Source organism: Poecilia mexicana, unplaced genomic scaffold (genome assembly GCF_051168715.1).
Source record: "Poecilia mexicana isolate PSO_F unplaced genomic scaffold, ASM5116871v1 scaffold_2, whole genome shotgun sequence".
NCBI lineage: Eukaryota > Metazoa > Chordata > Actinopteri > Cyprinodontiformes > Poeciliidae > Poecilia > Poecilia mexicana.
Window position 1 is genome coordinate 54,996,786 of NW_028263371.1, and position 18,087 is coordinate 55,014,872.

General features: G+C 35.6%; 1 protein-coding gene across 1 annotated transcript; it reads left to right on the forward strand.

Moving 5' to 3' along the window:
- The first annotated feature begins 1,062 nt into the window (after nt 1-1,062).
- Nucleotides 1,063-16,953, forward strand: esyt3 (extended synaptotagmin-like protein 3). The gene is made up of 23 exons (XM_014996073.2): nt 1,063-1,495; nt 2,880-2,921; nt 3,042-3,176; nt 5,711-5,787; nt 5,862-5,931; nt 6,007-6,096; nt 6,173-6,228; nt 6,311-6,431; nt 7,436-7,612; nt 7,866-7,948; nt 8,672-8,720; nt 8,973-9,062; nt 9,151-9,213; nt 9,303-9,362; nt 11,490-11,561; nt 11,664-11,750; nt 12,525-12,674; nt 13,393-13,775; nt 14,420-14,518; nt 14,721-14,852; nt 14,937-15,042; nt 15,154-15,203; nt 16,089-16,953. The coding sequence occupies exons 1-23, from the start codon at nt 1,190-1,192 to the stop codon at nt 16,141-16,143; spliced, it is 2,553 nt and encodes an 850-aa protein (XP_014851559.2). The 5' UTR covers nt 1,063-1,189; the 3' UTR covers nt 16,144-16,953.
- The last annotated feature ends 1,134 nt before the right edge of the window (nt 16,954-18,087 follow it).

Consider the following 18,087-nt stretch of genomic DNA (forward strand, 5'->3'; position numbering starts at 1 on the left):
ATGACTAATCTAAAGTTTTGATTATTTACATCTTTACAGACAATGTATGAGTTGTGTTGTCAAAATTAAATGTATACTGTTTGGAAGATATTTTATTCAGAAGATAATTTCCTCAAGTTTGTTAATTTTAAGGTCTTTGATTAAGTATCAGGTCCAGCTTAGAAACGTTTTACACTTTTACAGTTTTCAAAGAAAAACTGTAAAACCTACAGCAATGTTGTTAATATTTACTCAAAGCAGACACTCGTAGCCATGTTTGTATGCATAAATTATTTCTATAGAGTAAAATATGTATATGAACAGCAGCATTTTGCTTGTGAAAAAACATCAAGCTTGGAAATTTGTCAGTTACTAAACTGCGCATTGTGTCCATTGAAGAAGACATTCCTCAGGATTGCATTGTAAAAATGAAAACATGAAAAATCTTGAATAAAACAAATCACAATTTTATAAAAACTGTAGCAGCAAAAAGATTAATGATTTGCAGGTAGCCTAAAGCCTTGTGACATGTTTAAACTGAGATTGGACTTTCTAGCTTAAAGTAGCCAGGAGTAGTTAGTTTTCAAAGAGTAATACTGCAGATTTTTTTCAATGCATTTCAATGAAGCAAAAACTGACACAAAAAGCTTAATATTTTAAAAGTATAAAGAGTATTCAAACCAAAAGTTATATATGTAATGTCCTTAATTACATGAATGTTTCTGATGGCTGAAATAGCACAAAGAAAGCAAAAGTAAATAATATGGATATAAAACAGAATAATAAGAGAAACTGGACCAATTATCCTTCTTTGGCGCCACCTGCAGGCCACACTTTTTTTTATTGGAGAAATCCTTCAATGGATTATTTCTGTTTCATTTTGCAATAAATCCTCCAAAGGCGCCCACTTACATCCACGTCAACACAGTTTCGTTCCTAGAATCTTTTTATATAACTTCTTAAGTTAATGATCAGTGAAGGTTTGTTGGGTTTTTCATTGTTTTTTAACCGGAATCCGGTTTTTCCAGGTGTGTCGCTCCGCAGGTGTGTCTACACCTTGCTTTTCGTCAGTTAAAAACACGGAAGTTTTGAGGCTGAGGGAGGTTCTCCTGCGGAGTGAGGCAACACTTCATGCTGTCATCCAGTCTCCAGCGCATAAATCTGTCCAGACTCCGAACCTGAACGCTTTCTGAGCGGATCTTTTGGTGAAATGGCATCCGCCGCGCAGACGCAGCCAGGCGGCACGGAGAGCCTGACGCCGTCCGCTGTCAACCACATTTTGATGGAGTTCGTGATTTACTTCGGCCGAGCCGTGGCGGTCTTCTACCCGGTGTACCTGACCGGGTACCTGGGCCTCAGCATCAGCTGGATCCTGCTCTGCATGCTCATGTTCACCTGGTGGCAGAAGAACCGGCGGTGGAAGGACGTCCGGATCGATTCTGCGATCGATTTAGTGGATAACGAGTCGCATATTATCAGCAGCGAGCTGAAGAACACCTTACAGATGGCTTCATGGGTGAGGAGGAATCTAATTTTCATAACTTTAGAGGTTTAGTGTCAGCAGATGGTTTGACTTTCCAAGCTGGGAGCAACATTCCTGACATTCTGCATGTCAGGAATTGTGTTTTTCACTCATTTAATGCACAAATGTAGTAAAAAAAAAAAAACACAAGTTCAGGACTCCATGAATGTTGTTTTTGTTCTTTATTTGCATGAGCAACCATGAGCCTGACCCACGGATTGGTGTTCAGTTTTGTTGCAGGAGTTTTACCTCTGCACATTTAACTGCACCACACCCAGAAACAGTGACTCATGCAACTGGAGAAGAACAAAACTTGTTTCAGTGTCGGAGGAATGTGTGTGTGATCACATTATGGGGTTTATCAGTGGATTGTAGCAAAATGCTTACTGGTTTTAAAGTCAAAACACAGTATCCACCTGCAGAGCACAGTTTGTTTCTGACACATAAGATACAGAGCAGGACTGGAGCCACTGGAAAAACAATTAAATCTGACTTTTTACTCCAAATTCTACAATGTAGAAATTCTACATTGTAGAGAAAAGATTAAAAAAAAAAAGAGTACATTTCTGACACCAAGTCAGAAATTCTTAGATTGATATCAGGAATATAATAGAAAACATGAAAATTTCTGAGCTCCATGTTTAGAAATTGCTCAATCAAAAATTTGCAAGAAAATTTTGAGATTCTTCCAGAAAAAAATATGGAAATTTCTGACTTTTAAACGTTGAAACTCGGATTTCTGACTTTTGAAACTCTGAAATTTCCAAACTTTTTCCAGAAGATTTCTGAGATTAATTAAAACATTTCTGAGGGTTTTTTCACAAAACCACAATCTTTTGAGATCAGAATTTTTCACTTTTTCTAGAAAATTTCTGAAATTAATCTCAATTTCTGAGCTATTTTGGCAGAATTTTACTCCTTTTTTCTATCTACAGTGGCCGTAACACACCATTGCAGAATTCAGACTCTTCTTCTCCAAATTCTGACTTTAATTTCAGAGTTTTGACTTTTTGCTGTCCAAATTCAGAATTTTTTTTAATCCAAATTGGGATTATTTTTCCTCAGAAAACTTTTTGTCCAAATTCTGACTTTCTAAGAATTTTGACTTTCACTATCTGAGACTAGAAATCAATTTGGAAAAAAATCAGAATTTGTTAGTTTATTTCCAGTGTTGCTGCTTCAAAGAGGCCTTAAAACCACCAAACCAACGTGCTTTTAATATGCATGATTTTTAATTACAGGATGGAAAATTGAATATCTTTTAATTAGTTTACTCACAGATTTATTGTTTAATCCAGCATTACTTCTGCATTAACTGTTTTCCTCCCAGATTTGATCACAAATCACTTTATAACTCTTTTATTTGCTTCGTCTAAAGGTTCACTTCACCGACGTTGAGAAAGTTCAGTGGGTGAACAAGGTACGGTCCTGCTCACAGTAAAGTTATCCTCCGCTGTATTTGTTGGGTTCTTCTGTTGAGCTGGCTGTTGTGGAACCACTGGTTCTGATTGGTTGTGCTTTGGGTTGGTCATGTGATCAGGTGCTGGAGCAGGCTTGGCCCTTCTTCGGGATGTACATGGAGAAACTTCTGAGAGAAAACATCCAGCAGACCGTCAGGATGTCCAACTCTGCGCTCAAAATGTTCAAGTTTACCAAGATCCACTTCGGACACAAAGTGAGTCTGATTCATAAACAAGTTTAAACTTGACGTAAAAAAGAAAGTACATAAAACTTAACGTAAGAAAAAAGCACATAAAACTCTGATTTTAGAGTTTCATGTATAAAACACACTTCAGATTGACTTTGAATTGAATGGCAGCTAACTTAACTACTTTGCACCTGGTTATCACTTCTTTCTCTTTTTCTGCTGAAAGTTTAACTTTAAATCATGTGAAAAGTAGGGCTTTGCAATATTGACTTAAAAGTTTTATCACAAAACTCTGTGGTACTATTGTAATAACAATAACAGTAATGGTAACAACTATTATTACTTGTTTTTTAGGTAAATGTATGGCTATGCCTGCAAATTCTGACTTTAAAACAAATACTGCTGTCAGTAAACCACACATACTAACTGCATTTAATCATATTTTTTATATTTATATACCTACCTTGAATGAACAGTGGAAATTATATCAAAAATTACAATCCTGATAATACTGACATTTTTCATGCATTGTTTATTGAAATTGATCACATTGATAAATACATTTTAAAAAGATTTATTATAATCGATCCGATAAACGTCCACCCGTATTCCGCAAAAACACAAAATCTTACCAAGTATTTTTGTCTAGTTTCCAGTGCAAATATCTTGGTACACTTGAAATAAGACAAAAACTAACTACAAGTAACTTTTGAGCAAGATAAGAGGTTTTTTAAAGACAATAACTCCTTAATTTTGATGGGAGATTATTTAACTTAAAACATGGAAACGATGTCTTCTTATAAGTGAAATAATCTGCCAACAGAACAAGTAGTTGTATCTCCTTTTTTACTTCAGTACTAGCACAAAAAAGAAAAGAAAAATATAGGCCAGTAAAAAATTCATGAAAATGCTGGTTAAAAAACCTATTTTGTTTCTTGTATTTAAATTGTATTGCCTAAAATAAATACAATTTAAATATTACCTTTAGTCTCAAGTTTGAAGCATAAAAAAACATTTTTAAAACAAATATTTTTACATTGTTATTCTTCTTAATAAGCAAGTACATGTTGTATTGGTAAAAATGTATTTTCTTGTACATGTATATGTATGTATGCCAGATTATGTACTAACAATCACATATTAAAAAAAATAAAATAAAAATAAAACGTTACCTTTTAGCAGCCACAAAAGTGGACGTTTCCAGCTGAGTTGTTGCAGCGTCGAGGACGCGTTATTGTGAAATGTCAATTCCGTTTTGCAGCGCAGACTCTGAACTATATTTTTTAAATATTTATACTTAACTTATAGTCATGCCATAATTTTGACACTTTTTGTCTCTTTCTTGGCGGCATCTCTTTCCGTCCTTCTCTTTGTCCTCCGTAGCTGCTAATAGCATTTAGCAATAGTCAACGGCTCGTTGGCGGAAGTGAGAGCTTTGTGCAACGCAAATAATGGTCCGACCGGAACACAGCGCGCTAAATGGTAGAAGATAATTTAACGAAGCTTCGACCTGGATAATTTGCCTCGAGGAATTTTATCCTCAAGGTTCTTGAGTCATTCGACGAATCATTACAGCTTTGGGGTCGGTATTATAGTGTAAGGACGTCTGTACTGTTGTCTGATGATGACGCTCAAGGTTGTCAGTAATGTCCGCCATTTTAAAGTAGGTTAGCTTGTTTTAAGCCCCTGACTCTGATGCTGCTACTTTCTCAACAAGTAAAATCTACTCTGTCCGTTCACTGCTGCGTCTCTAGTCCTGTCTGTTGTTCAGGTGAACAAGGAAGCATTTACTGCTTTTATTTTGTTCAAGAATGAAACAAAGTAGATAAGATTTTCTCATGTTTTTATCACAAACTATCAGAATTTGGAATCTGTGCTGTGTTACTTGAAATATTTTTAGAACCTATGAAAAATATTATTTTATAATTTTTCTACATGTTAAACCCCAGAACTGAAAAAAGGTGTACTTTGTTTTTGATACAGATGCACCGATCCTCATTTCTTACTTCCGATACTGTTTAGTGTCGGCCGATACCGATCCAGTACAGAAACACAGAGCTGAATTGACTTAAGGTGTTAAACACAAATATGAAAGTTATGAATTATGCATTTATTTGAGAACTCTGTATCAGTCCAGGACTTTTGGTCAAACATGTAAAAATATCACAACTCTAACTTTAAGTCAAGAATAATTAGGAGTATAACAGCCAATGCTAATTAAATTATAAAAGAAACTGAAACAGACATAAATGATAGGTTGACTACCTTGATCAAACATGTAAAAAATAAACTGCAATAAACCTTTCAAATGGTTCAGAAACACCAACTAGGAATTATAAATGTGATGTGGAATAAATAATAAAGTGTAGCATCAGACTAAACAGATCTGCCCATATGGATCAGGTACATTGCCACTGATAAGAATAGGTTGTTTTTCAATACAGGGACTGATACAGATGTCAATATTGGATTGGTGGATTTCTAGCTTTTAACATGCACACTAAACTTAGCTGGAGATGAATTTGTGCCTCCTGTTTTTGTCTCTTTTTGACGTCGTTCAGCCTCTCAGGATCACTGGGATGAGAGCATACACCCATGAAGTGGATCAGAGGGAAGTGATTCTGGACATGAACATCGAGTCAGTGAAATTAAACTTAATTTAGATTCACAGTGAGCTCTGTAATGTCTAATCAGCTGCGTTTTCCTGCACAGTTACGACAGTGATGTGGACATCGACGCGGATGTGAACGCAGCCATCACAGTTGGCATTAAAGGACTGAAGGTTGGTGTTCATGTTTCATTTCTGCTTCTCCTGTTTCTGTTGACTGCTGCTGTAAAACTCTCCTGACTCTTCCAGTTCCAAGGAATGCTCAGAGTCATCTTGGAGCCTTTGATTAGTCAGGCGCCGCTGGTGGGAGGAGTCACCTTTTTCTTCATTCGCCGCCCTGTAAGTCCACACACACATATTTATCTGACTAGTAAAGCAGCAGCTGTAAGATCAGAACTCATGTTTTCATCCTCAGACTCTGCAGATCAACTGGACCGGCATGACCAATTTGTTGGACAGTCCTGCATTTAGGTCTGACTGATGGAGTCTTCTTATTCACTCACACCTGTTGAGGTTTAGACATCCTCTTTAATCTGATCTGTCCTCTTTCCAGCTCCCTGTCTGAGGAGGCCATTATGGACATCATTGCGTCCCTCATGGTTTTGCCAAACCGCATGTGCATTCCTCTGATTGACCAACTCAAAGTAGACGAGATGAGATTTCCTCTTCCTAGGGTGTGTATGAGATAAAACCTGAAGAGCGACTGACACTTTAAATCTGTCAAACTCGTCTAGACTCTGAATTTCCTCAAAGGACTGATTGTCCCAGAATGCATTGATAAAATCCAATCAGAAACTGATAAAATATTAATAAATGACTGTATCCTCATTCAATAAGTACCTCTTAATACAAAATATTGAACATCTCCTCACATTGATCAGTCCCCCCAGGATTTTGCGATCGTTTCTATATATATATATATATATATATATGCAACCAGAATCACTGATTGTGGTGTTAATTTAGAAATATCTGTAAGAAGTTTTGCAATAATTATGCTTATGTATGCAGTAAATGTGACTTTTTCTTACTTGTCTCATCGATCACTATGGAAGAGAATTGGGGCCACTGAGAAAATAGGAAAAAATCTGACTTTGAGAAAAAAGTCAGGATTTTCTGAAAACAATCAGAATTCTGAGAGAAAAAAAATCTGAATTTCAAAGAATAAAATCAGAATTAAGAAAAATTTTTAATTCTGAGAATGAAACTGCATTCTGAGGAAAAAAATCTGAATTCTCAGATTTCAGATTGAGAAATCTGGATTTCAGATTTCTTGGGTTCATAATCTCATAATTATGTACCTGAATTATGAGATTATAAGACTATAATTTAAAATCAAGTATGGCAGTATAGTAGAAGATATACTGCCACCTGCAGGTGGGAGTCAACATCATTTATACCCAATGTTTTTGATAAATTTTGCAATAAACTCACAATTATGCTCTAATGTCAAAAAGTTAAGGGATCTGTTGATTGTGTGTAAATTTTCAAGATGGTGAGATCATGAAAAACTGGAGTGTCTGATTGATGTAATTTGGCAGTAAACGGATAAAAACCATTTTAATTTGATTGAGAATTATCTTGAAGGTTCTGCTTATGTGTTAATCTGAAGTTTGGAGGACAGAAGTTTAATCCAAAAAGTTCTGATGTGAAAGCTCCTGACTGATGCCCCCTACAGGGCGTGGTCAGGGTCCACGTGTTGGAGGCCAAGGACCTGGTGGCCAAGGACACCTACATGATGGGCATGATGAAAGGCAAGTCGGACCCGTACGTCACGCTCCGAGTCGGCAACCGACACTTCAAAACAAGAACCATCAAAGAAAACCTGTCTCCGAAATGGAATGAGGTTTATGAGGTTGGTAGCAAAATGTCTCATCTGATGGTTTTTTGAGGTATTATGCCATCATTCCATCTGTACTGAAATGTACACGACTAATTAGCATTTTCCTTTTTGTGTGCGCTTTGTTAAACGGCCACCCACACTCCTTTGCTCACCTCTCCGCCCATTGGGATCTAAAGCTTAATTACAATCACACATTTCTTTCTTGAAAAATTTACTCAACCTTACAGTCTCTGAAATTCTGAACAGAAAAACCTTTTCTTTGCAGTTTGTTGTTCACGAGGCGCCTGGACAGGAGCTGGAGATAGAGCTGTTTGACGAGGACAGAGATAAAGATGATTTTCTGGGAAAGTAAGAGCCAGTCTACAGAAGTGTGTCTCTGGATACGTTTATAAATGGGGGGCCCAAAGTGGGTCCTGGAGGCCCGGCATCCTGCATGTTTTATTTCTCTCCCTGGTGGTAGTGACAGCCTCCTCAGCAAGTCATTGGTCTTCTTAGGCCTCTAATGAGCCATCATTGGATCCAGGTGTGTTAAACCAGGGAGAGAACTAAAACACGCAGGATGCCGGGCCTCCAGGACCCACTTTGGACACCCCTGGTTTGTAACATTAGCATATTTGTAGAAACACCTCCTTGTTCTCAACATGGATATTTTGTGATTAAGATTACAGTAAGACATCTGTTAAATTTTCTTGACCTCGGTGGTGTGGAACAAAAGCGAAGCAGGCGGTTAATGCGACGTGTGTATTTAAATCCTGGCCCTGATTTAATTTTTGCATGTGTTGCCATGGTTACGTGGCATGTAGGTTTTCATGACTCATGTTGTCATGCCACATAAGAGTCTGGTTTTGGCTATGAATAACTATAAAAGCGACCAGAGTTGAACTGTCGACAGAAATCTTCAGGAACCCGTAATTCCAAGGTTCCTTCTACAGAATTCAGAATAAACCAGGAAGAAGAATCAATATTAGGATTATTGTGGTACAGAAATATGTGTCTTTTGCATTCCTTGTTCATGTGTGTGATTTTATACTTCTATCATGTTCGAAATAAATAAATATGTCTGTGCTTTAGATATAACCTGGATTTTGGAGAAGTGAAACGGGAGAAAGAAATGGATCAGGTGAGAAAATCCAGAATAGTTGGTACACTGCAAAAATACAAAATCTTACCAAGTATTTTTTTTGTCTAGCTCCTAAATATTAAAAAATGTTATCAAAAATGACACATTTGGCATCAATTATGAACTTAAAACAAGCTTATATTTTACTGAAGAGTTATTTGTAGACCAAATATAAAACTTTTTTGCAGTGCAACAATCCAAAGGTTAAATTTTAAACTTTGTTTCTTTTAACCACCGCTCGTGTTGTTGAAGTGGTTTACTCTGGAAGGGATTGATAGCGGAGAGATTCACCTGAAGCTGCAGTGGCTCGCCCTGAGAACCGAATCCTCTCTGCTGAACGAGGTACGGCAGCCTGGCAGGGACATTTCTGTCAGATTAGGGCTCACTCTGTAAGATCAGGGCTGTGAGTAACGTCCCGTCTTTTTCCCAGTCCAGCGCCGGCCTGTCCTGCGCGATGCTCGCTGTTTATCTGGACAACGCTTCCAACCTTCCAGTAAGACGCCTGGATCTGATTCTGTTCATCTTCCAATGATTTATGACAATAAGTTGAGTTTTTACAGGGTTTTTTTATGTTGTCTGCAGAAAGACCAAAAGGAGTTAACCGTACATCACAAACATGGCAAACACAGCAAAGAGGCACGGGTAGGACCAAAGCTTCATCTCATTCTTCTGTGTGTTTCTGTTGTACGTGTCAGCCAGGACTGGACTTAGGAAAAAAAAAAAAAAAACATCTTTTGGCGCCCCCCAGACGTTGACGCCCTGATCAAGTGCCCATGTTAGCCTGAACTAGCCTGAAAAAGGTTTCAGTTCAGTTTAGATCAGAAAACTTAGTATTAATGGTTTGGATTAATGGAAGTTACGAGAATAAATTAATAAAATTAACAGAATAAAGATGCAGTACTTCCAGAAAAAGTTGTTAAATTATGAGAAAAAAAAAGTCGTTTTTATGACATAAAAGATTTAATAGAGTTATTAAGATCTGACAGAAATAACTCGATAAACTCAGTCGTTTGAGTTTTGCTACTGATTATAATTTAATGCTGATGTGTTCAAAGATAAAGTATTTCCTTATTTGTAAAATTGACACAAAAGTGTAACTTCATAAAATGCTCAACATTCCTCATTTAAATTTTTATATATTGTTGTAAAAGTTTTCATAAAATTACTAATTCTTTATCTTACTGTTGATGTTTTTTCTTGTAATTGGAGTTTATCCTTGTATAATTTCGACTTTATACTCATATTTTGATTAGTTATGTTTTTATGACTTTTTTTCTTGTATTATGATTTTTGTTTGCAACTCCTTGTAATATTATGACTTTTCTCATAGCATTCTGACTTTAAATTATACATTTTGTCGTACCACTTTATTCCTGTATTATTTTCACTTTTTTTTCTCGTATTATGACTTTTTTTGTCTTACAAATTTATTCTTGTAACATGATGCCTTTTTTATCATTTTATTCAGAGTTCTTTTTATACATTTTTATCATGCTAGTTTATTCTTGTAATATTTTGACTGTTCTAATTAACTTTTTTTTGTTAACCTGGCCTCAGTCGTTGTTAGAAACTCTGATTTAAAGGTGAAGTAAATATTTTGGGGATTGTAGGGAATATAATTATTTGCCATTTTATTTTTATTAGCAGACTCCAAAATATTTGAAGTCTGAATATTCTTTACAAACTGTTTAAAACACTCTTTACATAGTTTGTATCAAACACGACTGAAAATGCTGCTGGCTTTCTCTTGTTTTTACCTGTGTTGCCATGGTTACGCTCCACCTCATAATGAAGTGAGCCTTAGTCACGCAGGTTGAAGGAGTGCCTCTCTTCTCGGTGAATTATCTGAAAACTTTACAGTATTTTGTGCCAGAGGTCGTGGGGTCAACCCTTCGAAGCGGGATTTGACCTCGGCGTTGTGATCTTTGGCCCAACGGCTCGGCCAGATCAGATAGTGTCTGCGTTGGTCCCGCTGCGCACAGCTGGTTTTTCCTGTTTGCTTGGTATTTAATCAGCTGATCTGGAGGGAGTTCAGTCTATTTTTAGCTGTTTTCTGGGTGGAAACAGCTACAAAAAAATCTATTATTCTGTAGAGTTACAAGATTGAAGATTTCTTTTGTATGTTCCATTTTTCCATTTCATTTTATACAATACTCAGGAAGTATTTATTTGTTTTTGTTGGAAAAATTTTATTTTTCCAACATCTAGTACTTCTTACTTTTGCTTCAGCGAATGAAAACAAACATGCTTTAACCAAAAATTTACCAAAGATGCACACCTGCAGTTTTTGTTGAAGTTTACTAATTTTATGTTGAAAGAAAAATGTTTTTTTTTCTAATGAAGTTATTTATATAAATTATTTTCATTTTGACCTTTTAAAATGCCAACATTTTTCACATTGCTTTATATTTTAGTCCATCTGATGATGTAATTATTAAATTGATCAGTTACTCTTACCTGAGTAACTTCTGATAACTTTTGATCCACTGCAGGAACTTTGGTGAATGAAGAAAAAAACATTTTCACCAGACACACACCTGCAGTTTTTATTGGTCCATATGTTTGTAACACCTGCAGTAGCCGCTGAGCGCCCTCTGCTGGACAAAACAGGGACTTCAAACATAATTTTTTTGATTTTTCTGGAATGTTAAAAATGAAATTCAACCGGCAGCAGCGTTCCAGAGGGATGATCTTTGGAGTAAATGCCTGGCGTTGGGAGGCGTGGCTGCGCTGGGGAATTTACCGACTTCTTGTCTGGTTTGTTTTCAGCTCACCAAGAAGAATGTGGGCCCCAACTCCTACGTGGAATTTACTCTTGATAAGGATGTTCAGAAGAGCAAAGTAGGAATCGGCACACATTTTCTAGTTAACTTATCACTTATCAATGTTTTATGTTGGCTGTTGGTGTTTAATTGTTTTCCAACCTGCCACTGTGTTTTACAGGTTGCATATACGAGTAAAAACCCAGTGTGGGAGCAGGGCTTCAACTTCTTTGTGCAGAACGTAAAAACTCAGCAGCTCACGCTTCAGGTCAGTCAGGAAACACCCAGAGCTGCTGGCATGCTGGGGAAATTTACTTACCTGCAGAGTTCTGCTGTTTTTGTTTGTTTTGTCCCACTTAAATATTTGAGATCATCAAACACAAATTAAATAAATATAAAAAAATCGGTTTTATTAAGAGGAAAAGGTTACATTGGCATATTAAGGCCATTGTAGATAGGGGGAGAAAAAGAGTAAATTTCCACCAAAAAATCTCAGAAATTCTTTAGGAAAAAATAGGAAAAAACACAGAATTTTAGACTTCTGCGTTTCAGAAGTCTAAAATTTTCAACTTTTGAAACACACAAGATTTTCAAGTTTGTTTGGGGTTTTTTTGCCTTAAAAATTTCTGATTTTCAAGATTTCAAAGGTTTTTTTCTAATATATTTTCCACTTTTTAAACTCATAAAATTTCCTAAAGTCAAAAATTTTAGACTTTTAAAACTTTGAAAATTTCTAAAAGCTGAAAATTTCTGACTTTTGAAATTGATATTTCTGATATCAATCTCAAAATTTCTGTTTGTTTTTTTTATAAAACATTTTCGACTTTTCAAATTCTGAAAATTTCCAGAAGTCAAAAATTTTCAAATGTTGAAACTCGTAAATTTCCGGGGTTTTTTCCTCTGAAATTTCAGACATTAACCTAAAAACAAGTTTGTTTTTTGTTTGTTTGTTTAGCACATAGGAAAATGATCAGTTTATTGAAAAGATCAACCAATTTAATTTAACTTATTAATTGATAACTTGCATTCCTGCTTGGTTTAGGTCAAAGACCACGAGAAGAAATCTGTCCTCGGTTCTCTCAACATTCCCATTCTTCGCCTCTTCAACATCTCCTCCATGTGTCTGGACCAGAACTTCCCGCTGGAGCGCTCCGGACCCGACAGCCAGATCAAACTGAAGGTCACTCTCAGAGTGAGTTTTTTCTGTTTTTTCCAGAAATTTATTTTTCTAGCAATTTTCTACTTTTGGCACTCAGATATTTCTGATTTTTAATCTAAAAAAAATCTGATTTTGTTTTAGCAAATGTTTGACTTTTCAAACTCAGAAATGTAAAAACAATTATAGAAAACTGCTGAGATTAAACTCAAAATTAATTTTCTTCCAGCAATTTTTTTGACATTTCAATATCAGGAAGTTCCTTTTTTTTCTAGAAAAAAAAATTCTGAATTTTTTTTTTTTTTGGCAAATTTTAGACTTTTCAAAATCAAAATTTCAGTTGTTTTTTTTGGAATTCCTTTACTTTTTGAAGTCATAAATTTCCAAAAAAATATAAGAACATTTCTTAGATTAATCTCTAAATGTCTGAGCTTTTTTCTAGCACAATTTTGACTTAAAAAAAAATTCAAAATTAATTAATTTTTTTTCTACCAGCAATGTGTACCGTCATAATTAAATTTTGAAATAGGAGGAGAAATTAACATCATCTCAAGAACATAGATTAAATACACCCTCAGTCTTTGCAAAAGAAACAGTATTATAGGACAGTGATGTATGTTTTTCTGTAATAAAGAGATAAATCTTCGTCTGAGGCGCCTGTGACTCGATCCATCTGGGACAGATCCAAAATCAACTGCTGAAAAACCAGAATGTTAAAATGCAAAAACAAATAAAGATGTTTAACTGATCACAGATTCTTACCGAGGAACGGCCACCGCCTAAAATCCCCGTCAGTTCTCCATCAAACGTCAAACAGCAGAACCGGCAGGTGAAAGCAGGAGGAAACGCTGCGGCTGCCACACCTGCTGCCTCTGCCGCCGCCGCCACCACTGCGGCCGCCACACCGGTTCCCTCCAGCGGCGCGCCTGTGGCTTCCTCTCCGGGTCTGCCGGGAGTCCCGCTGGACGGGACGAACAAGGCAGCTTCACCTCAGCCGCGGCGCAACTCCTTCCTGGCTTCTGAAACCAGCAAACCCTCCAACCCAAACATGCGTCGGTACGATTCCCACAGCCTGCTGTCGGAGAACTCCATCGCCTCGTCGCGCTTCGACCTCACAGACGGAGCGTCCTTTCCACAGTGAGTGGAGACGTTTTTCTCCTCCTGAAACCTGTAATGCCGGCCGGGTTCTGACCTGGTACCGGCCTGGTACCGGCTGGGTACTGTGGTATGACAGCACATTAGATAGGAAAAAGTTACATTTCTGCCAAAACACAGAGACTTTGAGATGAAATTTCCTAGAAAAAACAAGGAGATTTCTGAGTTTGAAAAGTCAAAAATGTTCACAATTTGGAAATTTCCAAAAGTCAGAAATTTTTAAAGATTTTTCTCAAAAATTTCAGACTTTTTTAGCAACTTTGAGATTTATGAAATTCAGAAATTTCCAATTTTATTTATTTATTTATTTATTTATTTATTCTTTTTTTTTTTTTTTTAATCTCAGACATTTTTCACTTTTGGAAATTTTTTGAGTTTCAACAGACCGAAGCTCCAAATGTCAAAATTATAAAAAGTCAAAAATTGTTGACTTTTTGATTTTCTAGAAAAAAACATGGAAAATTCTGAGATTGATTTAAATATTTCTGAACTTTTCTTAGCAAATTTTCAAACTCAAAAAACTTGTTTTCCTAGGAAATATGAGAGATTTTGGCAGAAGTTTCCTTTTCCTCTTGATGTAGGAAGCTGTGAAAACGTAACTTTTTGTTGTGTTTTAACCCTTGCAGGGCCATCAGGGACCATCAGGGCTCGTTTGGGGAGATCAACCTGACTGTTCGCTACGCTACCATGAGGAACAAACTCATGGTCCTGGTTCATGCCTGCAGGTTTGTTACAGAATTCATCCTTTTATGATTCTCCAGCATCAACATCATTTATTGGTATTATTGACCTTTTGCACCTGATCACGTTGAGGCGCCATGACGGATGTCGGAACAGAGCGACATCCATTGCTTGTTTTGACATCTGTCTTGGGTAGAGAGTCGATACAAACCCTCAGGATTTGAAAACTGAAATGTTTCCCTGCAGAAACCTGTTTCCCTGCAGCGACAGTGGCACGGACTCCTACGTCCGCATATATCTCCTCCCAGACAACTCCTGGAGACACCGCAAGAAGACGCACGTCAAGAGGAAGACAGTCAAGCCTGTTTTTGAAGAAAAGTAAGACAACTCAGTCATCCTGTGAAGCACAGATTAATAATCCGAAACAGAAAATCATGAAGTTTCTCCTTTTTTTTAATGTAGGTTTGAGTTTGACGTGTCGCTGGAAGACGCTCAAACCAGGCAGTTGGACGTGTCTGTCAAAAATAACAAGATGTTCCGAAAAAGGGAGAGAACAGACATTGGAATGGTACTTTGGATTTGGTTTACAAATAATTAATTCATAACCTAATGGCTTAAAATCTTTCTTTGGTTTTGCATTTTGAAACACTGGAGTTTAATATTCTGCTGTTTTCAACAGTTGATGTTGGATCTCTCACAGATCGATCTAGTCAAAGGCGCCTCGGACTGGTACGGAGCAAAATTCATCTCTTTTTGTTGCTCACATGTTGCATCAACAGAAAAACATACAATATTGTCATATACTGTAGTTTCTATTGCAAAATTTATCCTAAAACTGAAATTAGGAGGTTAATTTCTCCTTCTGTTACCGGTTTTGGATTACAATAGAAAAGAATTAAGAAAAGTGTATTTAAATAAAATCAATTTCCACCAGTAAACTCAGAAATATTTTAGGAAAAACTTGGAAATTTCTGTTTCAAAAGTAAAAAATTTAGCTGGAAAATTTTCTGAAATTTTCAGACTAATCTCAAATTTTCGAGAAAAATACTAACATGTCTGAGTTTAAAAAGTTAATGGAAAAACATCAGAAATTTTTAGATTGATCTCAGAAATTATCTAGAAAAATTTGTAAATTTCTGAGTTGGAAATTTTCAAGTTGTTTTCTAGAATAATTCGGATATTAATCTCACTTTCTGAGATTTTTCTAGCAAATGTTTGACTCTTCAAACTCAAAGTTTTTTTTCTAGAAACGTTCTGAGATTAATCTTAAAATTTCTGATTTTTACTTTTTGCAATTTTTCAACTTTTGGAGGTCAGAAATTTCTAACAGTTTTTCTAAAAATTTTAGATTAATCTCAAAAGGTTTTTTGCTGAAATGTACTCCTTACTCTTTTGTTTTCTTTTTAAACAAAGATATAACAAGGTACAACTAACTTGAACCTGGATGAAAATATCTTACAATATTTTGAATATTTTTAGATTTAGTTCCCATAATTTTATAACATTCTCCCTCTGCTGTGCCCTGATTGATGGTTTGGTTGCTCTACTGAAACCTGCTTGTGGAATAAACCTATTTTGGTCCATAATGACATTTTATTTTTCTGTCTTTTTAAGGTTTGAACTTACAATACCTGGACTGTCGAGATCGATGAGGCAGAGTCACTTTTAGAGGAAGTGACTCTTTTCCAGCAGCTTCTAAAACTCTTATTTTGAAACTCTGTTGAGGTGACGTTGTCTCTTCCCTGAATGTTGCGGCGCCAAGCGAATGTGCAAATATTTTGTTCTGTATTATGAGCAGCGTGGGCTGTAATGATAAAGCTATTTGTATGGTTTTATTGAAAATATATTTAAAAAATGCTGATTCATTCCACAGAGGCCAAAACAATTTGTTTTTTCACTTCATCTGTGCTGGAGTTGGAAATAATCCAAATGAGAAACAACTTAAAAATGAAAATATTTGTTGTACTGAAGTCAAGAGAATCATTTTAAATTGAGGAAATTTCAAAATATTTGCTGAATTTTAGAAAGTGTCCATGCAGTCAGGTCGTTTTTCTGAAGTTTTGGGTAGAAAACTGAGAGCGAATCACAGGAGGAGCCGAGAGCTTTTAATGTTTTAGAAAGTTTTTAAACATGTTCTCTTTTTCTCTAGTTTTCCCACAAACCGCATTTCTTGTTGAATAATTTCTGTCATCCAAGTGTTTCACTTTAACACATTTTTACATTATAAAGTTCCAAAATTAAATTTTATTTAAACAGTCACATTTATTGGTTGAAGACGTCAGCTTTGAGGCTAACAACTGACTCATAATAAATACCATGAATCATTTTAGGATTTCTCTGAGAAATTTATGCACTAATTTCTTTTAAAGTCTTTCTGTTATTTTTAAGTTACAAAGGAGGATTGTTTCCAAGTTTGTTGGTGAAGTAAAACTGAATTTTGTTTTCAGATATTTATTAAAAATAAACCTATTCAAACAGACACACTGTGGTATTATTTGTTTTTACTGTGAAATTATGACTCTTCATGTTAAAGTTCATGAAATAAAAATTTGTTACAATTTAAAAATATGAGTGATATTTTTACTACGAGGTTGAATGAGACTGATAGATGGAACCTTAAAACAAACTCCTGCTGAAAAAACATTCAGAAATTTGACATTAACCTCCAGAAAATATATGAAAAACACTTTTCAAAACAAAAAAAGAAAAGTTGAATATTTGCAAGAAAAAACTGATTTTGTGATTAATTTCAATTCCACATTTTTTTCTTGCAAATGTTTAGCTTTAGAAACTTCCACATTTTTCTCAAACTTCTGACAATCACTGTTTTTAGTTTATTGGTGGAAATTTACTCCTCCTATTAGAGCCATTGTAGACAGGAAAAAGGAGTAAATTTTCACCAAAAAATAACAGAAAATTTGAGATTAATCTCAAGAAATGTTCTAGAAAAAGTGTAGTTGAAAGTCAGAACATTTACAGGAGTAAAAATTGTTCAACTTTTGATACTTTTTTTTTCATTTAAAAATTTTTCGAATTTAATCTCAAATTTTCTGTTTTTGGGTGAATTTTTTCCGCCTCCACGATACGTGTTGTCTCTTTTTGTTGTACTCTTTTTATACATACAGACCCACAAAAATTTAAAATATTTATTTCAGTAACTCCATCACCTATTAAAAAACTTACATTGAATGAAAACAGGATATTTAAAATTAGAATATTAAAACAGACCAATAAAGTATTTTTAAAAACAGAAGTGTTTTTTATTGCATTCGCTAAATAACAGAACGGAAACGATCAATCTAAATATGGGGGCAATGTAAACAGGAACGTTTGAAGTGGAGTCAAGTTTCTCTTACGTCGTTGTTATAATGCAATCAGGCACCTTTTGGCTTCACAATTTATCTTAAATCGACCCAGATGGTTCCGATAGAAGTGAGGTTCCGTTTTATTTATTTTTTCTTTTATAAAGAAGTACAGAAAAGGTTTTAAAAAGCCGTTTATCAGTGGGAGAAATGCATCTGTGCTCATAAATCTCAGTCCCCGCTGCGCTCAGGTGTTTCCGCGTCGCCTAGCAACCGCCCTGGCAACGGAATAAATGTTTCTGTTGATCGCA